Source organism: Bos taurus, chromosome 12 (assembly GCF_002263795.3).
Source record: "Bos taurus isolate L1 Dominette 01449 registration number 42190680 breed Hereford chromosome 12, ARS-UCD2.0, whole genome shotgun sequence".
NCBI classification, from domain to species: domain Eukaryota; kingdom Metazoa; phylum Chordata; class Mammalia; order Artiodactyla; family Bovidae; genus Bos; species Bos taurus.
Window position 1 is genome coordinate 30,967,842 of NC_037339.1, and position 23,550 is coordinate 30,991,391.

A 23,550-nucleotide genomic window follows, 5' to 3' on the forward strand; every position below is an offset into this window, starting at 1 on the left:
TTTCCTTGTTGTTTTCTGGGTCAGCCCAACAGGAAATCCTCTCTCTTGCTTTTGGGAATTTCTCAATGTGCACGTATGCAGAGAGAAAACGTAATGAAACTCCATGTACCCAGGTACCTCCCAGGCGGACTCTTTAAGAGATTTCCTTCCCCTCAGTTCAGAAGCAGTAAGCAGTCACTGAAAGAATGTTAAAATGCTGGTGAAAATGCCAGTAATCTGTCCAGAGACACTGCCTTGATTCTCCTTCCAGTATACACTCACACTTGTGTGTGTTACTGTTAATTTTCTACCAGTCTGAGTATATACACACACATGTGTTCCTGTTATTTTCAACCAGTCTGAGTATACACTCACACGTGTGTGTTCCTGTTATTTTCTACCAGTCTGAGTATACACTCATACTCGCATGTGTTCCTGTTATTTTCTACCAGTCTGAGTATACACTCACACTCATGTGTGTTCCTGTTATTTTCTATCAGTCTGAGCATACACGCACACTCGTGTGTGTTCCTGTTATTTTCTAGGGCTGCTGCCAGGCTCATTTGACTCTGTCCTCCCCCTTTTCTCAGAGACACGCACTCTCCCAACGCAATATTTGATCTGTCTCCTTGGCAGCTCTTGCTCCATATGATTCTCCAGGCCCCTGCCCTCTGTGTGATTTCCAGAACTCTCCCCTGAGGCCCCTGCTGGGCTTTGCTGCCCCAGTTACCTCCTTGTCCTCAGACCCAGAGAAAGCGCCTGTTGCTTCAAAGCCAGTGGCTCCTGGCCAGCGGCTGCGGGAAGTGGGTGGGTGACGCAGATCCACCCCACCGTGTGAGTAACTCATTGACTGGACTTGACAGGAGTAGTGGCATTCAGAAAGAGGTTGTCTTAACTCATGTGACTCCCTTATTTGTAGGATTTCAGATAAGTGACAAAGTTGAGTGTTGTCAGACGGGAAGAAGAGTATATTTGGTCAAAGTTGTGTCACTCTGGCACCTGCCATGGAACAGGGCTCCTGGAGTCAGAGGACGTGGGTTCAAATCCTGGCTCCCTACTTAAAGTGAGGTGACTGTGGCTGGGGGTCTACCCATCCTCCTGGGAGAGGAGGGAGGCCTGTGACTCGGCTGGTCTCTGGTGAGGACAAAGTGAACCCGTGTGTGTATGTGTGGCGAGGAGCTGGTGTGTTGGGTTGGTTTCAGGTGGACCCCAGCTCCCGAGAGAGTTTCTTCTCCAGGTCGGTTTGGGGAAGCTGTCCCTGACTTCTCACAGCTACTTTACTTTTGAGCCAGTGCATTTTCTAGAAATTCTGAGTTTTTTCAGAGTAGCCTGTGGCAGTGGGAAGACTGGGGGAAGGGAGGAAGTGACAGGTATTTGAGGATTACAGTGGCCCCAAGCTTACGGGTAAGTAGGTGAGTCTGTGAGAGTTTGCTGAGTGAGTAACTGAGTAAATGGGAAAATAATGGTCTGTGACCGAGCAGTGTGGTCAGATCTGCTGGGCAGGAGTCCCCGCCTTGCTTGGTTCCAGGGGCCGGCTGTCCTGGCGCTTTGTGAAAGAGGACATTTGGAGAAGGAGCCTCTGAAATCTCTAATATGCTTTTCAGGATTCCTTAGAGCCTGGAGAACTAAAGAAACAGTGTTCTGCCAGTAAGTCTGAATTCTGATCCTGGGGGAACTTTATTTAAGACATTTCCATTTGAGGTTGGAGAGCCAGACGAAGTGTCCACAGTTCACACACACGCAACTTTACAAAGCCCGCTCACCAGCCCCTCTGCACCCGCACCCCACTCAGGTCCGGGCCCCTGCTGGGCTCTGGCTCATGGACCCTGCCCTGAGGGGGGGCCCGTCCCCCGGCCCCGGGCCTACCTACAGAGTTTGTCTGTCACTGGCTTCAGTGAATCAGGTGGCACACGTTTGCTTCTTTCCATCCCAGAGAAGTGAGAAGCACTAAGGCACATGTTGGAGGAACTCTGAGCCCCTCACGAAACACAGGTTTCTGTTGTAACGCGTTTCCACACGCAGAACCGGGGCGTGTGTCTTGATAAAGCACAGCTTCCCTGGTGATGGAAACACTGTTGGGAGACGAAAAGACTTAGTCACATCCTGCTGGCTGCAGGAGGAAGCGTTCCTAGATTTTATCTGATTTTTGTGAGGATGCACTTACTGGGTCGTCCACTGGCTTCTTGTCTGCTGTCTCTCTTGGATGTGGGCAAACGCTGTGGACAAGCTTGAGTGTGGGTAAGCCAGCAACGTTGACAGTGTCAGGCCAGGCGTCAATTCATGACCGCCGTGTGATGGGGACCTCAAGCTGCCAGAATTTGTCTGCCTTGCTTCTGTGAGGGAGAAGTGATGGGCAGGTGCTGAGACTTAGAAGAAAGAACCAGAGCTGACTCTGCCTGGGAAGAATTTGCCTCTGAGCATGCCTGCCTGTGTATGCTGACTTGTGTCTGACTCTTTGCGACCCCATGGACTGTAGCCCGCCAGGCTCCTCTGTCCATGGGATTCTCCGGGCCAGAATACTGGAGTGGGTTGCCATGCCCTCCTCCAGGGGATCTTCCCGACCCAGGAATGGAACCCGTATCTCCTGCATTGCAGGCAGATTCTTTACCAAGCCACCAGGGAAGCTGTCTTAGTATACTCCTTGTGCCTTATCTGTCAAGGCAGGACCAGAGAGGCACCCCGTTTTTCAGATGTGGAAACTGAGGCCCCAGAGACATGCACTACTTTAACCCAAGGAACCCTGGGCAGAGATGACAGGGACACCAGCTGTCCCCACAGTGGAGCACCTCCCACGACACAAGGAACTGTTGGGAAACTTTCAAGGCCTCAGAGGCAACTCCTTGTTGCTTGGGTTGAATGTTAACCCAAATAGCATCTTCTTACATGTGTATTCATTTAGAGAAACAGAACCGGACTCTTTGGTGACTCGAACCTTTGAATATTCAGCAAATGAGATCTCCTTTGATGGACAGACCCTTTTAAGTCATTGAAGGCAATGGTGAAGATGTTGCCTAAGATGAAGGACAGACGTCCAGCCAGTGTCCTGTTAAGTTTCCTGAAATTAAATCAGTGATCGTACTGAGTGTGAGCTATGGGCCCTGTACGTGTTCTGGTCCCGTACGTTCTGCTCATGGGCCTTGTAGGTGCTGGGGGCAGAGGCGATTAGAGGCGGCCCTGCCAGTGGGACGTGTTGACACTTAGCTCCGAAAAGCCCAGCCTTTCCCCCAACCCCCTCCACGCTCCCGGGGCCCCGGGGATCCTGACTCAGAGGACAGCAGGCTCTGCAGGTGGTGAGGCGTGGGTTTGAGCCCTGACTCCCATCTTTTGTTGGCTGCATGCCCTCCACCAAGTTACTGGCCCCGACTCTGCCTCTTCGGCTGAGATTGCCTTTCTGCTTTCCCCAAGCCCAGCTGTGTCAGCCCAGGGCATCATACCGGGAGTGAGATCCCTGAGTTCAGGAGGAGTTCCATTCTGCCCTCAGCTTGTCCATCGCTGCCTGGGGTCAGATGAGTGTAGATCCTGGGAGACTTTAAGAGAGTCCGAGTCCTGAGGTCACATGTCATGGGGGTGTGGCTGGCCCCCCCAGCCACTGCAAACCTTCAGCGCCCTGTGGTCCCCTCCTCCCCTTGCCTCTCCACTGCCCTGCTGTGCCCCAGCTTCAGTTCTGTCGTTTCCTTAACCTCCTTCCACATGCCCATGTGTTGGGTCTTCATCTGCGTCAACCAGTCCCCTCCATCCTTGTTTCTTTTTCTTTAAAAACTTAAAAGTTCTTGCACCTGGGCCTCCTGACACCTGGGGGAAGTGAATCTGGCTTGGAGAACAACTTCCTTCAACGCAGATTGCATTCCTTGCGTGCATCTCTCTTCTTCCGCCGTGGCCCGTGACCTGGAATGCTCTCGCTTTGAACCACGTCTGGTTGAGATGGCTTCATTTCTGCTCCCTTCCTCATTAAAGCTGCAGGTGTTCCGGAGCTTTCAGGACTCCTGGGCAGCCCTGCCCCACGCGGCTGAAGGGGACCTGGGGACCGCCCGTCCCCGGTCAGCGTCCTGTGTAGACCTCAGTGCGTCTGTCTCCTGCTGGAATGACGGGGTTTATTCTACATGACTCCCCTGCTTGGGACCACTCCCAAATGTAATGACCACTTAAAAAAAAAAAAAAAGCAGACGTATGAAGAATCAAATGTCAAGACTTTCTCCAAAGCATTTATGAACTTGGTGTCTATCACAGCCTCCGTCTGTGACCTCTTTCCCTCCCTCCATGAAGCCATTAAGCTCTTCTTTTTCGGTAATGGGACTGTCATTAAATTTGAGTGGAAAAAAAAAAATCGTACAGTTCACACCTGCCTGCCTTTGTCAGACGCCTTCAGCACCGCATCCTAAAGTCTATCTCAGCAGTCTGGACCCGTTGGGCCATCTTGCTCCGACTGTTATATAGTGATCACTGGAATCAAACTTGGAGTTAGAAATTCTGTGGGAAAGGGACAGATTTCCTTTGCTTTTCTAAGAGGACATTCTTTCATAATGTGTGAGTCGGGAGTGAGAGAGAGCCAAAGCTCTTGCTGTTACAGGATTCCTGTCAAAAACTGGAATGAAAGTGTAGCTCTCGACTGTTGCAGAAATTTCTCCCTGGGAGACAGGATAACGTAATTTCCAGATAATGCTTTCAATGCATATTGGGGACTTTCTGCGTAAATCCTGACTGCAGGAAGTCTGTCTGAGCCTGACACTGGTGAGGCTGGTGTGCTTCGATTGGTTTTACGTGGAGAAGTTTCATTTGTTTTCAGCTGTTGGCTGAATGAGCAGCTCAGGAGCCCGGGCACGAACGTGAATTGTGGGGTAATGTGCACAATACCGACAGATGATGCTGCCTGGAGAACCCAGATTTTTTCCATTACTGCCAAGGGGAAAGAAAGGATGTTACTTTAAAATAAACCCAGGGCGGGGTTAGTGAGCATCTCAATCTCTCCCGCCCTGGGAAGTAGAATTGGACACGGCACTCGTGCTGTCCGCACTCTCAGCCCTGGGGTTCGGCGGCGACTGGTTGCGTTCCTGCCCCAGTGGTTTCCAAGGGACTGGGTTTGCCCTTTCCCCAGACAGAGAGGGCGTGCTGGAGAGGCAGCCCAGGAGGAAACAGCCAGCCCTCCTGTGCTCCTGTTCACTGCACCCGAGCACTTCCCTCCAGCCCAGGACTCTTTCTGAGAAACAGTGGCTGCTGTCTCCCCACTTACAAGAAGTCAGCTATGTCCAGGGAGTCTCAACCAAAAAGTCCCTTTCACGTGTTTGCAGTCCAGTGTCTGGGTCTGAATTTACAGAACTCAGTGCCCCGGCCCCTTTATGTTAAAGATGGTGCTGGGTCCCCAGGGTTGGTTAAGTGGGTTCATGGACAGGGGTAACCAGGGGCATGTGGCATGTTCACTGCAGCTGCAGTGTCCAGGGGGGCTCATTTCAGCCTATAATGAGGTCAGTGGGCTCTCGGAAGGTGTCCCCTGGCATGCCCTTCGCCAGGTGTCCCAGCACAGTCACTCTGGCAGCTCTGGCTTCTTCCTCAGACAGCAGCCCCTGTGAGAAAGGTGTGTGGACTGTGGACCAGCCCTTCCCAGGGCCCAGGATAGAGTGGTCTTTCAGAGGAAGGTGGTGCTCGCTCTAGCCTCCTGGGTCACTTTGGGAAGCCAAGGAGAGACCGTGCTGTCCAATTGCAGTGTCTTTGCTTTGCACTTGGCTTCTGTCGTTTTGAGGAGAGAATCCATTTGTTATGAACTAAAAACTACATCTAGGAGAAAATTCTTAAAGAGATGGGAATACCAGACCACCTGACCTGCCTCTTGAGAAATCTGTATGCAGGTCAAGAAGCAACAGTTAGAACTGGATATGGAACAACAGACTGGTTCCAAATACGGAAAGGGGTATGTCAAGGCTGTATATTGTCACCCTGCTTATTTAACTTATATGCAGAGTACATCATGAGAAATGCTGGACTGGAAGAAGCGCAAGCTGGAATCAAGATTGCCAGGAGAAATATCAATGTCAGATATGCAGATGACACCACCCTTATGGCAGAAAGTAAAAAGGAACTAAAGAGCCTCTTGATGAATGTGAAAGAGGAGAGTGAAAAAGTTGGCTTCAAACTCAACATTCAGAAAACCAAGATCATGGCATCTAGACCCATCACTTCATGGCAAATAGATGGGGAAACAGAAACAGTGAAAGATTTTATTTTGGGGGGCTCCAAAATCACTGCAGATGGTGACTGCAGCCATGAAATTAAAAGATGCTTGCTCCTTTTAAGAAAAGCTATGACCAACCTAGACAGCATATTAAAAAGCAAAGACATTACTTTGCCAACAAAGGTCCATCTAGTCAAAGCTATGGTTTTTCCAGTAGTCACGTGTAGATGTGAGAGTTGGACTATAAAGAAAGCTGAGCGCCGAAGAATTGATGCTTTTGAACTGTGGTGTTAGAGAAGACTCTTGAGAGTCCCTTGGACTGCAAAGAGGTCCAACCAGTTCATCCTAAAGGAAATCAGTCCTGAATATTCATTGGAAGGACTGATGCTGAAGCTGAAACTCTAATCCTTTGGCCACCTGATGGGAAGAACTGACTCATTTGAAAAGACCTTGATACTGGGAAAGATTGAAGGCAGGAGGAGAAGGGGATGACAGGATGAGATGGTTAGATAGCATCACTGACTCAATGGACGTGAGTTTGAGCAAGCTCTAGGAGTTGGTGATGGACAGGGAGGCCTAGCATGCTGCAGTCCATGGGGTCGCAAAGAGTTGGACATGACTGAGTGACTGAACTGAACTGAGGAGAGGGTGGGAGTGGGTGCCTGCTCTCTCTAAATGTCGGTCCCATTTACCAATCACTTTAGAAGCAGGACGGGTCGTCAGGTGCTCTCAGGCTCCACTTCCCTTCTGGGTTTTCCCCGAGATGATGCTGCCAAGTTATTCACTGCCTTTCCCACCGTCCCTGGCAGAGCCCTTCCGCTGAGAGTGGTGTTGAAATGGTGCATCTTCCCTTTTAACTTGTTATCCAAGCAGTGGTTTATTATAGGCTTTGTTGTGTTTCATAGTCTGGCTTGAATGAATTCAGGGAAATCCTGGAAGGAAGAAAGAAGAAGGCAGGACCAGGAGGACTTCACCCCGGGCTTTCCAGCCAGTTGGTCCCCGGCGGGTCCTCAGCACCTGCTGCCCCAGCCCGGCCGCCTCGCTGGGACCCCTCAGGGCTCGGGGCTCCCGACCCAGCGCCAGCAATGGGCCAGCGAGTGGCTGCAAGCATCCTGGGCACTGGCGCTCTCTGTTGTGTCTCCTGTTCTGTCCCTGCCCTCTCAGCTCTTATCAGACCTCTGACTTTCCTGCTCCGCTGCTGTTCCACTAATACGGTCATCTTCCCTCATTTCCTCCCACTTCCGCCCCCCTCACCAAGGGTGATATCATTTCCTACCTCCCCCACCCACCAATGCCAGACCCAGATATGGAGCTGGCCCCCCTGCACCTTCCGAGCTCGTGACCCCATTTGACTCTTGGCTCTCTGCGTTATTTTTCGTCATCTTTACATGAAGGGTTTCCGACCGGAGGAGTTTATTCCCCATTCTAGCTGAAAACTTTTGAGTCTCGAGAAACTGTTTTTTTCTCTTCTCTTGGCCCATCAGATAAAATGTGGAGAGGACCCCCCACCCGTCCCTCTGTGACTCGCAGGGGGCCTGGCCTGAGGCCGGGCAGAGGACCAGCCCACAGGGGTGTGGGCAAGCAGTTCAGGGTTCCAGGTGATTAGGTACGGACTCTGCCAGATCTGCTGTCTCCGCTGAGACGATTGCACTTTCCGGTCACTTAACTGCAGCAAAGTGAGGTAGATCAGGCAACACCAATTGGTCATCAAGGTGAATTTCTCGTGGCTCAGAGTCATAATGGTAGCTTGTCTCTGCACACGTTTAGGTTTGCAGGAAAGCCGTGAGGGTAGTTCCTGCACGCCCACATCGTTTCCTCTGAGATTAGCATCTTAACCCTGGTGTGATATTTCGGCTGTGGCCAACCGCCTGGTATGGATACAGCTGGAGTCCGTGCTTTGTTCAGGCTTCCTGAGCTCTCCCCGCTGTCCTCCTCCCATCCAGGGGCCTCATCCCATCCTCTAGGCTAGTGTCCTGTCTCCCGAGGCTCCTCCTGTTTGCACCAGCTCACGGACTTCTCTTGTTCTTGATGACACCCGAGGACTGGGCACAACTGAAAAGAACGTGCACACATACACCAGGAGCGAAACGCAGGTGTTTCGTAGAGTTCCTCTTCTGTGATTTGTCTGATACTTTTCTCAGGATTAGCCTGGGGTTACGGCTTTGGGGAGGAAGCTCTCTCTCCCTTCTCATCGCATCATACGCTCGAGTATAACCTGTCACTTCCTGATGTGGACCTTGGCCGCCTGGCCGGGGTGATGTTCTGCCAGGGTTCCCGCTTCCCACACTGTCCTCTTTGGAAGGATCGGGGCTCTGGTTCCCCTTCCTTGGGGCTCCAGGCAGGCCCCACTCCCTCGGGATGAATTCTCCTGTGATTGGCCGGGGTCTCCCAGAGGGTGCTGACCAGGGACGTAGTTCAGAAGGTGGGTGGCATCCCGGGCCCCATGGAGTGATAAGGTCCCTGTGAAGGTCAATGACTGGACCCATGTGCACCGTCTGGACTGTATCACATAGCACTCTGCCCACATTTTCATGCAGAGGAAAAGTGCTTCCCAGAGTAGCGACAGTTACAAGGGCCCTAACTCATAACAGTTCAACGCTTTTCTGCTCTGGGCATACTCTTTGTTAAGCTAGAGACAGCCTGGCTCCTGCTTGGTCCCGGGAAGGTCTGAAAAGTATTGTCACTGCCATTGAAGGCCTCTGGGCTCTGAGGCCAAACAATTCATGTTTAGTTTGGTTTGCCTTCCACAACAGCACACTTGGAATGTTGTTGTTGTTGTTTAGTCGCTCAGTCGTGTCCAGCTCTTTGCAACCCCATGAACTTGTAGCCTGCCAGGCTCTTCTGTCCCTGGGATTCTCCAGGCAAGAATACTGGAATGGGCTGCCATTTCCTTCTCCAGGGTTTCTTCCCGACCCAGGGATCAAACTTGCGTCTCCTGCATTGGTGGGCGAATTCTTTACCGTCTGAGCCACCAGGGAAACCCATACCCTTAGAATAACAGCTTACTTTTCCTGGTGAATTGTATGACTCTCAGCAGGAACAGTGGGCTTAATTGCGCTTCTCTTGCTATTTCTGCCTGGAGAAGGCTCTCGATTGGGAACTGAAATCAGTGTGGGGGCTCAAGAGACCAGAGTCCCATCAGCAGGTGGGTTGGCCTCTGGGTGTTTCTCCCGCTGGTCACACCTGAGGCCGGGAATCCGTGGGTGGGTGTTCTGCCCGCGGGTGGTGGGATCGTGAGAGGTGAGGGCTTAGCGGCCAGTTACAGTGGGGGACCGCGTGGCCCACCTGCTGCGGTGAAGGGGTCCCTGGGTGAGACCAGAGCGCTAACGCAGCTCCTGCCTCTGTCCTCCCCTCCGCAGACCTGCAGCCGCGGGATGGGGTGCACCATGCTGAAAGGCGTCGGGCAGCAGATGCTGCGGCGGAAGGTGGTGGACTGCAGCCGCGAGGAGAGCCGGCTGTCGCGATGCCTGAACACGTTCGACCTGGTGGCGCTGGGGGTGGGCAGCACGCTGGGGGCCGGCGTGTACGTGTTGGCCGGGGCCGTGGCGCGGGAGAATGCCGGCCCCGCCATCGTCATTTCCTTCCTCATCGCCGCGCTGGCCTCCGTGCTGGCTGGCCTCTGCTACGGCGAGTTTGGCGCGCGGGTCCCCAAGACGGGCTCGGCCTACCTCTATAGCTATGTCACCGTGGGTGAGCTCTGGGCCTTCATCACCGGCTGGAACCTCATCCTGTCCTACATCATCGGTAGGTCTCTGCGCCGGGCCCCACCTCCCTCCTGGTGTTCCCGCCCCAGCCTGGATCCCCAGACCCACGGGGTCTGGCTGCCCCCCTAGCTCGGCACCTCCCGCCTCCCCTTGCTGCTGCAAGCTTTCCCTTTTCCTTTGGTGCAAGGTGGAGGCCTGCCGCACGTGGGACCCAGTGGGAACAAGCCCAGCCCCCAAGAGGCCAGTCTTGTTAGCACAAAGAGACACAGAATCAGGCTGCTCGTAGCTAGTGAAAAAAGGACCTCGTCTCTTTCAGTCTTTTTCCTGATTACTCAAGTAAATACATCACTGATAACAGAAAAATTTAAGAAATGCAGAAAAGCACAAAGAAGAAATTAGAAATTACCCAGCCTGACAGCCCAGCCTCTTGGTGGGAATGCGACTACTTTAAAAGGGCCTTTACGTTTCCAGAGAGCTTGCCTGCGAATAAAACAGAATGGTGAGCGTGAAGCTCCTGCCGTTCCTAAACCAGCAAGTGACAGTCACCGGCAAGGCACCCTTTACAAATAAAGGAAGACGCCTTTTGTGGTGACTGGAACTTTAGCAGCATTTCCCGGGAAGCGTTGCTGGAAAAGCAGTGACGGGTGTTACTCGGATTGAGAGAACAGTCGGGTGCTCTTGGCTGTTGGGGTGGTGGTGGGGGGTGCTGGACTCCACACCTGTTGTTCCATGCAGTCAGAGCCTCTGGGCCCATGGTCCCCCCAGGCCTGGCACAGAGCGGCAGAGGTGGCTGACTCTGGCGGGGCAGGGGCGGGGGCGGGGGTTGGTGAGCCAGCCACTTGGCTGCTGGGAAGGGGCCAGTCCTGAGCCACCGCCCTTGGCCCTCCGGCCCCCTCTGGGAGGCAGGCCCTGTCAGCTCGGCTGCTGAGGGTCTTCGGGGAGGAATGTGGCCCCCACTGCCTACTGCAACACAGGGGTGGGTCGTGAGGTCCCCTGAATGGTCTGTTCCCAGGATTTCTTGTTACAGTGAAATAAAATAGGTAGAGTCAGTACTGTCAGAGCGCCTCTTGGTGGTCAGGATGGTGTTATTTTGTTAAATTTTACTATGATTCAGCTACACGTAGGTTCAAAACACATGGTGCACACACACACACACACACACACACACACACACACTCTCACACTCACACACACTCTCACACTCACACACATTTGTGTTGGTTGTGATGGAGAATGCATCTCGTCCCAGGCCCTACGTCTGGCTTCTCTGCAGACTCCAACCAGCGCTCCCTTCTTGGTCAGTACATCCTGGGGTGCGGCGGCTGCCGCGGGGTTCCCTGCTCCCCAGCACCCAAGGGCTGTGAGCCCCCGCGGGTGCTGCAGACGTTGACAACAGGCGCTGTGTTGACTGTTGCCTTCTCTTCCATCTGACAGTGTGTTTCTTGGCAGGTACCTCGAGCGTAGCGCGGGCCTGGAGCGCGACGTTTGATGAGCTGATTGGGAAGCCCATTGGGGAGTTCTCACGGACGCACATGGCCCTGCATGCACCCGGGGTGCTGGCTGAGAACCCGGACATATTTGCCGTGATCATCATTGTAATCCTCACAGGTACAACCACATGTCGGGTGTGTCAGGAGGGGGACCAGGAGTCTGGGGTGAGGCTCAGGCTCCCTCCTTTTCTCTTTCTCCCATCCCCCCGTTTTCTTGTCTTCTTTAATTGATGCAGACATCTTTTTTTTTTTTTTTTTTGGTCAAAGTGGCTTCTCAGAGATTCACATAGGGTTGGCCTATTGAATAGGTTGAGTTGTGCGCTGTTTAATTAAGAGAGACTCTCAGGTGTTTGCATGTTTGTGGAGTAGGATTTCATTAGGGCTGCAGGCTTTGTATAGAGGTGACCTAGGAATACAAGTTCTTCTGACTCAGCGGATGACCATTTAGAAATGAGAATTGGCCTTTGTCAGCCAGGACGACATGGAGGAACCAGGCCCGATGCTCACTGCACCTTGGGGTTGGAGACAGCTCAGGTGATTTGCACCCAACCAGCCGGCAAAACACCTCCTTAAATAATGAAGTTTCCCCACAAAGTTGCTGGTACAGGATTTTTAAATTGCAGACAGGGCTTGAACACAGCTGATGGCAGCTTCTTCTTAGTGACATTGACCCGAGTCTCAGCCACCAAGTTGGGAGTTCTGTTAATATACCCATTAAGCAGAAACTCAGATAAATTCTCTTTTGAGGTTAGAAGATTTGGGATGGGTTTTAAAAACATCCGTGCCTTGTTTTACACACCATGTAATTGAAATCGTTCTGCACAGGGTCAGTCTCAGTGGTACATCTGGTCCAGCTGGCAGGAACATGGATCAGAAATTAAGTCTTCACGAGTGAGGTTTTCATAAGAACAGGAGGGTGGGAGGCTGAAGAACAAGCACAGCAGAGTGTGATGTGTTCCCTGAATTGCTCCATGCCCTTCTAATGTCTGTATTTCAGAAATCAGTCTATGACGTAGGGCATCTTTTATGCTAAAATGTGTAAGAGACGTCCAGTCAGATGGGTGGTCCCGTGTCACTGGGCGCCTTCCCTGACTCTTCCCTGGCCGAGGGTTCACCACAGACGTGTGTCCTGTGTTCCCCAACCTGTGCTTTTTCACCCAGTACTTTTTTATCTCGAGTTTTCGAGGTAGAGCTGGTCTGGCTCAGACGTTCTACGTGCACTGAGTCCCAGGAGGGGGACTCTGTGGCAGGACCCCCAGGTGGCCGTCACTGCGGACACTGCTAATACCCTACAGAGCATCTGAATGATTCCATGTCTGGAGAACTTTTTTTTTCTCTCGAGACACTGAACAGAGTGTCTCCTTGGAGGAAATGAACTCCTACTCACTGAGTGGTTCTCAGTGATGGAGGTTCGGGGAGAGCCTCCCTTCATTCCAGAGAGGGCTTTGCTATTGAGGGGCGCCATTGGCTCAGACGTCCCCAGCCCTGCTGTCCCTGGGGTGCTCCTGGTTGTTGTCTCAATTCCACAAGCTGGCTGGAAGTCCAGCCCTGATGGCTTTGTTCAACACCCCGCGGACTTGGGTTGTTTTGTTCCCTGCCTCTAGGATGAGAGTCACTGCAGCCTCGTTCCTCTTCGGAGGTTTGACACTGCTCAGATTCTTCTAACGTCACCTTCTCGTCCCCACTCCCCATCCCAGAGGGACTTGTTGGCCCGAGGTCAGCACTGAGGCCGTTTCTGTTTATGCCCTTTTGCAGGACTTTTAACTCTGGGTGTGAAAGAGTCAGCCATGGTCAACAAAATATTCACGTGTATCAACGTTCTGGTGCTGGGCTTCATCATGGTGTCGGGGTTTGTGAAAGGATCAATTAAAAACTGGCAGCTCACGGAGGAGGACTTCCGGAACACGTCGGGTCACCTCTGCCTGAACAAGTGGGTGTCCCTCTGACTCTGGGCGCCTGGGCCTTGTGCGGCTAGGGCGGACCTTGGCTACCACAACACAGTCCAGTACGGTCTCTGTTAAAAAATGTAATTTGAGCTAGGATATTTTGTCATTACTGAATTGTTCTTTTTTTTTGCAGTCAGATAGCTGAGGGTGTCTCCTTTGTCTGAAATTTGTGTTTTCTTGCCTTGTATTTGACTGTCTGTTGTACGACACAGGAAGATGCTGGGGGAACAGCGGCATCTCTGGATGCTGATTCCAAAACCCTGCCTCGGTGAGGACCGTGGTCAGGCTCACTCAGTTGTCCCTGTTTCCCCGTATCCTTTTTGATGATGGAACTCTGAATTTCCTTTTCCGAAAGGAAGATTTTCCTCTGCGGTACCACGTGGATGCTGCTTTCTTTTGAAATGCCTTCCTATCTGATCACCTTGAACGAAGAAGTCGGTGGAACTTTTTATCTCAGGTGTTCTTCAGAGTAGTTTTTCAGAACAACTGAAGTTATCACAACGTGATGTTGACAACCTCTTTCACTACCACTCCACGGGGGTGTGTCAGCCCTGAGACGCCGTGGCCTCAGCGTCCTTCCACATTGGGCTCAGGACGCCCAGGGCTGGAAGCAGGTGACCGGCCGGCTCTCCACCCTGTGCCTTTGCAGGCCTCTGGGCAGGCCCTTACCAACAAGCTCACCTTGTTTCGGGAAACAAAAGCCAAACATTGGAATGGATCTCTCTGACCTTTTTTTTTTTTTGGTCAGATTTTTTGATACATGTTAGGGTCTTGGGATGGAGAACGGGGAGTTCTAATTTTGTTTACAATTCTGTTTTAATTGTGGCTAAAGGTTAAACTGGTGCTTTGAAGAGATCCTCCTAAAATGCAGTGGCTTTACAAGGATATCTCAGCTCCAGGAATGATCAGTTGGGGGTGGCTGGCCAGCGTGGACACATGCAGGCTTACAGGGGCCCGATCGTCCACCTCGCTGACCCATTATCCCCAAGGACACAGTGTGGTCAGAGCTGGGCTATGGGTGGGCACAGGCATGACCCAGCTCTCCCACCAGGGACCAGAGTGCAAGGACCATGCACTCAGATCTGGAAGATGTGTTCCTCCTGCCCACATCCCCCTGGCCAGAATCCAGTGGGGGGCCGCGTTCAGCTGCAAGAGAGGCCGGAAAGCCGAGTGGTCACATGTTGCGTTGACCTCTGATTAAGGCCCGGGTGCCCGGCGTGTCCTCCGATGGCCTACTCTGTGGGCAGGCGCTTATCAGCAGCTGGTTCATTAACTGGAGCGCAGACAGGAAACGAACCCATGAAACTAGCTCTAACACCATACGGTCAACAGTTCAAACAAAAAGAGCCTTCCTTTTGGGGACGAAACATGGCTATAGAGAATTGAGAGCTTTTAATAAGTCACTCCCCAGCATTCCTGAGTCTTGTTCGTGCCAAATTTATCAGTGCCCGTTAATTCCGGGCGGAGTAGAGCCAATTTGAAATACGTTTTGGAGTAACCCAGTCAACTTGGAAAGCTTCACGGGCCCCCTCACCAGTCACTGTGAGCCGGTAAAGAGTTGAACGGATATGGCGCCTCTTGTCTCCTGGTTGTCTGTCTAGATTTAGTCTTCTTGATGTTGTTTTTTTTTTTTTTAATTAATTAATTTATTTTATTTGGAGGCTAATTACTTTACAATACTGTAGTCTTTTTTGCCATACATTGACATGAATCAGCCACTGGTGTACATGTGTCTCCCATCCATACGGAACCCACCTCCCTCCCCATCCCATCCCTCAGGGTTGTCCCAGTTTGATGCATGACACAGGGCATTCATACTGTTCTGAAGAGACTGTTTCTGCCAGCTGATAGAATTTCCTGTCACTGGCCGTCCTTGTGCTCTGTGTCCCTGCGGTGATGACCCGTGCTGGCCTCTGGCCAGAGAGGCATTTGTTTCCCGGCCCCTCGATCGCCAGTGGGGTCCTGGAGTTACATCTGCCCACGGCCCTGGGCCTGCTGTCCTGCCGGACGGGGGATGCTGCAGGGCCGGGCCTAGCTGGGCCTCAGGGTGGCTCCTCTTCAGGACCATGAAACAGGGGGCTGTGACCCTGATGGCAGCTCTCTCTTTCAGTGACACAAAGGAAGGGAAACCCGGTGTTGGTGGGTTCATGCCCTTTGGGTTCTCCGGCGTCCTGTCAGGGGCAGCCACCTGCTTCTACGCCTTCGTGGGCTTTGACTGCATCGCTACCACAGGTAGGTCCACTGCCCTCGGGACACCTGGGCTTGCCTGGCCAGGTGTCTGATTCCCCTCCCCCAGGTATATGCATGCCTGCCGCCGCCCATTTGCTCCTGAGTGCCCGAGTGTGGATTTGCACCTTCCTGCCAATCCCCCTTTCATTGCTCCCCAAGTGGCCTGCCTGTCCCCTGCGGGCCTGGGGTGACGGCACCGTGGCTGCAGCTGATGGCAGACCTCATATGCCCTCCGGGGGAGTGTGGCTACCTAGTCCAACGTTGTCCGGGCGCTCGAGGGGGCCGGGCTCCCAGCCTCCAGTGTGTTATCTTTTCCTCGCTGACCCTCAGCGCAAAGGCTGAGAGCACCTTCCCTGGGTCCGTGGGTGTTGTGGTTTGTGGTCTGAGGGCCTCTCCCCTGGGCTCCCCGGAGCCTGGAAGGGCCCTGGCCCCTTAGGGCCATGAGCTGCAGGGTGGTCTCAAGCCCTCTGGCTGAACTCCTCATGGCTTGCAGGGGAGGAGGTGAAGAATCCACAGAAGGCTATCCCCGTGGGCATCGTTGCATCCCTGCTCATCTGCTTCATCGCCTATTTCGGAGTGTCGGCCGCCCTTACCCTCATGATGCCTTACTTCTGCCTGGACAAGGACAGCCCCCTGCCGGATGCCTTCAAGCACGTGGGCTGGGAGGGCGCCAAGTATGCGGTGGCCGTCGGCTCCCTCTGCGCCCTGTCTACCAGGTGAGGGGCAGAGACGCTCGGGAAGGCAGGTGTGCCGTGACCACTCCTCTCTCCCTTTGAAGTAGAGCCCAACCCAGCCCTGATCGTGGGACTTTTCCCCTTGGGCTGCTCTCCATCAATCCCTGAGGCTGTCTTTGCATTACAGACATTTCATCTCAATAGCCCGAGGCCCACATTTCAGCATTGTCGGCTCAGCAAGGGCTGCTTCTCTTGTCCCTGACTGTGGCCACTGGCCGGACCAGGCCACCTCTGTGATCACTGTCTCTGGCCCTTATTTTGGCCATAAAGCAAAGGCTACCGTTAAAAAGGAGCAAGTGCCGCAAATGCCTTTTAACGAGAGTCATTTTGCTCTCATGCTTCCTGCTAGCCTGTACACACAGGAGGCATTTGTGGACCTCCGGGAGATCTTCATGAAGGCAGTGACGCTTTTCTTTTTGATTCAGCCGGAGATAATCGCAGGAATAAATGCAGAATGTCTCTTCCATAGAACTGTGTCTAGATGCCACGCTGGTTTACTTAGGCGTTTCCCACTCACGCACATGTGCAGACTTGCTGCAAGTGCTCCTCCAAGCTTGGTGTGTCGATGCTTTTTATTCCCCCGAGCTTTCTTACGGTTCGCTTTTCCTCACATCTAGTCTTTTAGGTTCCATGTTTCCCATGCCTCGAGTTATCTATGCCATGGCTGAAGACGGGCTGCTGTTTAAATTTTTGGCCAAAATCAACGACAGGACCAAAACACCGATAATCGCCACCTTAACCTCGGGTGCCATTGCCGGTAAGAACTAGAATGTCCTATCCAGGATTTTAACAGTTGGGTTATTACTCCCTAAGGAAATGTCTTGACCTGTGCCGGTCTGAGAGAAGTTGCGACTGGTCTTTTTAACATTTGGTTTTTACCCTTCGAGTCTGGTTTGTCACAAGGTAACTGAGTGCCTTTTGACAAAAGGCAGATGCCAGTTTCACAGAGGATGTGATGGAATTCTCGAACAGGTTGCATTTTTCAGTGATTACCGTCTCACTGGACTGAGGTCAGCATGCACACTGTCCCTTCAGAGCTGTGTCTTTCCCCTTCCCCAGGTGTCCCTGAGTAGACCTTGGTGGGGTGAAGTCCTTCACGGTACATGCCGTGTCTTGTCGGTGCTGGAAACTCACCTTCCATGTGTCTTAGCTCATGAATTCTCTGGGAAGCGAGAATCCCTTATGATCAGCGTTTTATAAAACATGCCACCTCTTCCCCAGGGGACACTGGGGGTGTGATTGGACCCTGAGCTTATGGACAACAAACGGCAGGACGAGAGGAGGTGGATCTGACGGATCGATATCAGGTCCCTTGCCAAGAGGACAGAAGGGAGCGGAGGGCTGGAGAACCCTTGGGCCTCTGTGTGTGCCTTGAAAGCCAGGGCAGCCCTGGAAAGAGACTCTTGGTTTTCTGTTTCCTCTTTGAGTCGCGTTTCACAGCCCAGAGGCAGGTGCACAGAGGAGAGGCAGAGGCTCAGAAGGGGGTGTGAGGATGCACGCCCAGGGAGGACAGCAGTGGTTCTTGGTTCCCGGTTTGTGTTGGGGCCAGACTGGCTGGGTCCTCCCAGCCCATGTGTGGAGCAGGAGGTCTCCATGGTGAATGAGGACACATGCCAGCCACAGCTGGATCACAGGGACTTGTCAGATAGCCACAGGGGAGGCGTTTGACCCTCTTAATGAGTGAATTGTTAACAGCATCCACACCCTTAGCAAAATTTGCTTAGTTTTATGGGTCAATGTTGTTTAATGAAAGGAAGCCAGTTTTTCTTATTTCACACGCATGCTGTATGAGTCTGCATTCTCAAGCATGATCCCTGTGGGCAGGTTAAGTGACACCGTGTGTCAGTATATGATCCGTGTGTTTAAGGGATTAAGGAACTGGAAATAGCGAGTGTTTTTTCTTTTTTTTCCCAATATTTACATGTAATGTGATCATACTGAAGACTGGCTCTAATTTCCTTCCTGTGCTGATTAAGGGAGATGAAACTATAATCTTTAAAGCCACTGTAAAGTTCTTGTATTACCAGACCAAGGGTTTGCTCTTTTTATTTATTTGGTCAGAGTGATATATAAGTCTTTAGTTTTCTAAGAATCACCTCCCATGGAAGAAATTTGGCTCAGGTTTCTCTGAGTGAGGAGGACGTGAGCATTTGATACACACACAGTGGGTTTTCTAATTATCCAGTAGTCCCTCGCGGCTCTTTAATTCTGTTAGTTAACCTCAGTTTGAATTTGTTTTAGTTGCCATGGTTTGTGTGGATTTGAGAAGTATTTGTGGAAAAGTAATGGCTTTGTGTTTATATTTCAACTTGTGTTGATTGCATGTGATTTGAAAGTATCCCAAAGTAGATTCAGCCAAGTTATTTTTTAAGTGGGAAACTTGACACATATATCCACATAAATAGACGTGCATACACTTATAAAAATCTAGGAATGAAAAAAGAAATCTAGGAATGATTTTCCAAAAAGACTGCGTGTTTTGCTTTGTGTTAAGTGGGGTTGCGGTGAAGGGACTGGTATTGTTTGGGAATAACATCGCTTTCCATGCCCACATTCTGGGTTAGGAGCCCCTGTCAGCCCTCCCAGGGCACCGGACTTGCCCTCACCCAGCTCCTCATCATTGTTGCCTCCTGATGCAGGCTTCAGGTGGTATTCTTGGGAAGACCAAAGTTCAGTGGCATATACCTAGCACCCATTGACTGGTGTGCTCAAGAGTGCCATTGAATGATGGATGGGTGGACGATGGATGGATGGTGGATGGGTGGTGTATGGGTGGATGGATAGATGTGCATGTCTCTCTGTGAGTCTGCATAGTGTAGAGGAAGACATACTGCCCCAGAGCCATAAGAACCTAGCTCAGTGCCTGACTTTTCCACTTATTAGCTAGGTGCCCTTACTTAGGTAAGTCTCTCAACATGTCTGGACTTTGCTTTCTCCATCTGTAGTGTAGGGATGGCTGGCAGAATTGCCATGGGGGTCAGCAGGGTCATGTTGATGAAAGTGCTCTCTCTATATAAATGTTATTTATTGTTACTGTCTGTTGGGAGCTGTGTATGTGGTTTAATCCCAAGCTTTCCTTCCTTTTAAGCAGTGCTGCCGTGTTTCTTCATGGAAAGGGCTGGCAGGGGGAAGGGGAGGCTCTCCCTGGTGCCCTGGGTCACGGGTGGGTGGTGGCTCTGGCTGCCAGTGTGTTCAGGCCCGTCCTGATGTTCGTCTCCTCCTCCCCAGCGGTGATGGCCTTCCTCTTCGACCTGAAGGACCTGGTGGACCTCATGTCCATCGGCACTCTCCTGGCTTACTCTCTGGTGGCTGCCTGCGTGTTGGTCTTACGGTAGGTGTGGCTTTCTGGGTTCCAGGACAGAAGAGCAGACGCCCCCTGCCAGCTTCCTGCTACCAGTTCATGTTAACGGTTTATACGCTATAAACTTGAGACTGTGGATCGTTCCTTTGGGAACTGCATGGGAGAGGGTGGGACCTGGTGCTTGAAAGTCTAGTTATAGAGAATAGCCTTGAAAGGAGTCCGGGCTGGCTCCACAGCTGTCGCTCTCTCACGTGCTCTGATTTTTCTGGCTGGATGTCTGGAAGACAGAGACAGGTTATCAACTTGATGGCTGGGGGCTGGATCTTTGGATCAGAATTTTTGAAGGCTGAGGGTAACGATCTCAGTTTGGACTGGAGACTAGGGCCTGGCCCTGGTGGGCACAGGGAGAACTAGGGACACTGTGATGCTTCCGTGGAGGTGAGAGTCCCGTTACAGGGCCTGGAGAGCTGGGGGTAATGTGCAGGAAAACTCTCCAGGTTTTGCTTTGAGTCTCGTCCGGATGGGGCCGGCCCTGTGGAGGGCCATGACACAGCAGATCCGGGCCGGGGCTTGGTGTCCTGGGGTTCCTGGCCGCCACAGCACCCCTCTCTCCATGCTCACTCTGCTCCAATTTTCCTTTGCTCTGGGAGACAGGGCTCTGCTTCCTTGCTCCCAGGGGTGACCTCAGGTAGCATAGACATCCAGTGTGGTCTCCTGGCGAGAGGCCCCCTACTTTGCAGAGCTTTAATCTTGCCAAGTCATGGATTCCATCCCTAACATGCTCTGCAGCTACCGTCCCTGGGCTGAGCCTCAGTAGTGGCTCTGGAGAATCAGCTAGAGCTAGTGTTTCCGACCACGTGTTTCTTCCCAAGAGCTCAGTGCTACAATCTTCTCTGAGTCTCCCCCAACCTTCTTGTTAAGTGAGTCAGTGAAAGAAAAAAATGGTGAAGTATCTTCATACTCACTCGTAGATTATATGCAGAATAATGCAAAAGGACTGCCTGTTTTGAAGCTGGTGGAGGAGATTGGAGCTCTGTTCCTTTTGGCTGGGGAGATAAGTAGCCTCATTTAGAATGAATGCTTCACTTGCAGGTGGCTTGTGTCTTGGAAATCATGCCATAGGGTTGGTCCTTCACCCAGCTTTAAAGAGTTATTTATCCCAAGGCACTTAGAGTTTTTAAATAAATTGATCCAATTAAATCATGCAAATAGAATTTCTCAAATCCATCAGCCTGCAGACATGTTTCTCTGGCTCTCTGCACGGAATAGGATCCTAATATGATTGCTTTCTATTTCTGTCTGTATTTTAGCTTCCTACAACTGCAGTTTTGTTGTGAGTGGCCTCATATCTTAAGGGCTAGTGCTGCTTTTCAGAGTGAGAGAAACGGTCTTAGCATCTTCCTCTGGGCTGTTTCATGGTGGAGGTCAAGTTGCCTCAAAACAGAGACATAAAAGGAAGAAGGTGTTGCCCTGAGGCAGGAGTGAGGCCCAGGTCTCCTCTGTTTCTATTTGCGGAGAGTTAGTGGTAAAGAACCTGCCTGCCAATGCAGGAGACATAAGAGATACAGGTTCGATCCCTGAGTCGGGAAGATTCCCCTGGAGGAGGGCACGGCAACCCACTCCAGTATTCTTGCCTAGAGAATCCCATGGACGGAGGAGCCTTGTGGGCTGCAGTCCACAGAGTCGCAAAGAGTCGGACACAACTGAAGCATCTTAGCATACACACACGTATCATTCTGACCATCTTCTTCCCATTATATGCCTTGTGTCCTAGGCAGCTTCCCTTTGAAGGCTTACTATGAGTTAGGGTGTGTGTACTTCTGCTGAGTTAAAGCCTAATCTGATGGCTAAACAGTATGCTGCCTCACAGATACCAGCCCGAGCAGCCCAACACGGTATACCAGATGGCCAGGACTAGTGATGAGCTTGATCCAGTTGACCAGAATGAATTGGTGAGCAGCAGCGATTCTCAGACGGGCTTTTTACCAGAAGCAGAGAGGCTTTCTTTGAAAACCATACTCTCACCCAAAAATACGGAGCCTTCCAAATTCTCCGGGCTGATCGTGAACATCTCAACCAGCCTCCTAGGTAAGAGACTGCCCTTCCCTATGTGGTGTTTGGGGTCCCAGGGTGACCACGATGTCAGTTATTCTGCCCTAATTGGGATTGGTGCTCGCAGAGATGGAGCCCAACCCTCCTGGGGTTTTGGGAAGGACTGATCTGTCTGGGAACCTGGGGAATGACTGAAGTGTGGTTTTCTCTGTCTGTCCCTCTTAGCACTTCTGGTCATCACCTTCTGCCTGGCAGCTGTGCTTGGCAAGGACGCCCTGGTGAAGGGGGAGTTGTGGGCAGTCTTTCTACTCATGGGCTCTGCCTTCCTCTGCTCCGTGGTCACGGCCATCATTTGGCGGCAGCCCGAGAGCAAGACCAAGCTCTCATTCAAGGTAAACAGCTCAGCCTGACAGTTGGAGGGACCCACCCCTTGGAGACCATGATCCTGACTCTCCTGCAGGAGGCCACCCTGCTCTGCTGGGCTCCGGCAGGCCTGGGTGTGCGGAGTGAGGTGCTTGCTGGCCAAACTCAGGGGCATGTGAGCCGGGCACAGACAGTGCTGCTGAGAAAGGCTGGCCCCAGGCCCTTGGGTGAGGCAGTGCCCCGCATCCTGTAAGCTTTTCATAAGTAAACGTCTGCCTGGTGGATCGTGTGTCATTACCAGGCCTCAGAGATGACCAGGGCCTCTTCAGGCGTAGAGTCTACAAATAATAAGATCGTTCAGCAAGCTCAGAAGTGAGACGCAAGTTCACTGTGGCAATTAGTGTCGCTCGGAACAAACTCCCACCTGCGAGGGTTTGCCTGTGGGGTGTACTGGGGGTGCTGAGGGGATGGGGGTTGCCGGAGTGGGGCCTGGCACTCAGCCCCTCCCCACACAGCCCCACCCGTCCAGATCAGGCCTGGGAGGGCGCGCCCCTCGGGTGGTTCTGCTGTCTCATGCTCTCCGCCCGTCACACCTGATGCTGTGCTGCCTGTCCCCGCAGGTGCCCTTCTTGCCAGTCCTTCCCGTCCTGAGCATCTTCGTGAACGTCTATCTCATGATGCAGCTGGACAAGGGCACGTGGGTCCGGTTTGCCGTGTGGATGCTGATTGGTACGTGAGGCGTGGGTTTCGAGGTGACCAGCACGTGGTGTCCCAGCATCTCTCAGGCCCCCCACTCACCCACTCGCCTCCACCCCCTCATGCCCAGCAGCTCGTTGTCCTCTCTGCTACTGGCTGGCTGGCTTGCATCCTCCAGCTGCCCCCGTTTCCAATTTCAAAACACAGTGAAAACACGTGTAGTCAGTGGTTTTCTCTCTGACAGTGAGGAACACCTGGTAGGCTGTGGGTCCTCCCTCCCTCGTAGATAATTGTAAAGCCTTTGCCTGAACCAGCTGTCTATTTGGGAAAGAGCTCAATGTTCAAAGAACCAGCCCATGAGTCTGCTGTTGACAGAGCACCACCTTCTTCACCCCAGACAGCATCATCTAGACAGCCCCGCCCTTGGCCCCCTGGGCTACAGGGACTGGCTGGGCCCGTGGAGAACTAGAGGTCCCCCTTGGGGCCTGGCCCTGCTTTGCACCAACCATGGCCCCTCTGCAGGCCTCCAGCAGCCTGAGCTGCAGAAATGGACCCAGTAGTGCTGGTGGCTGGGAGACTGGCCTGACTGGGCTATATCCCTGATGAGAGCAGTGGCCTTCAGGCTGAGTTATGGCCAAACCCCCATTCCCCAGTGACTGAGGGGTAGGGAGGTTAGCTCCCTGCCTCCCTGCAGAGGTGGGGGATGCCTGCTTTTGAGCGCCCTCCACAAGCTCCTTGGCTCCAGGACTGCTCTCCCTTGTCACTGGCACAAAGGTGGCACCCCGCCAGTGTGGGGGGCGGTAGTTAGGGGCACAGATCTCTGGGTCCCACCACAGACCCCCATGGCCCCTGAAACTCACCGGAATGACTGAATTGGTGGGTTGCATGAATTC

General features: G+C 52.5%; 1 protein-coding gene across 6 annotated transcripts in view; it reads left to right on the forward strand.

Moving 5' to 3' along the window:
- SLC7A1 (solute carrier family 7 member 1) overlaps positions 1-23,550 on the forward strand; it is a 62,558-nt gene that overhangs the window by 33,696 nt on the left and 5,312 nt on the right. For 3 of the 6 annotated variants that reach the window (XM_024999940.2, XM_024999941.2, XM_059892099.1), the window contains 10 exons: positions 9,502-9,886; positions 11,296-11,454; positions 13,092-13,266; positions 15,393-15,514; positions 16,005-16,227; positions 16,863-17,002; positions 19,474-19,576; positions 21,402-21,634; positions 21,824-21,990; positions 22,582-22,690. In XM_024999940.2, coding sequence (XP_024855708.1) covers positions 9,517-9,886; positions 11,296-11,454; positions 13,092-13,266; positions 15,393-15,514; positions 16,005-16,227; positions 16,863-17,002; positions 19,474-19,576; positions 21,402-21,634; positions 21,824-21,990; positions 22,582-22,690 — 1,801 coding nt within the window. In that variant the 5' untranslated portion in view covers positions 9,502-9,516. Of the gene's footprint in view, positions 1-9,501; positions 9,887-11,295; positions 11,455-13,091; positions 13,267-15,392; positions 15,515-16,004; positions 16,228-16,862; positions 17,003-19,473; positions 19,577-21,401; positions 21,635-21,823; positions 21,991-22,581; positions 22,691-23,550 lie in introns of those variants that run through there. The other 3 variants (XM_024999942.2, XM_024999943.2, NM_001135792.1) reach the window with 2 other exon arrangements.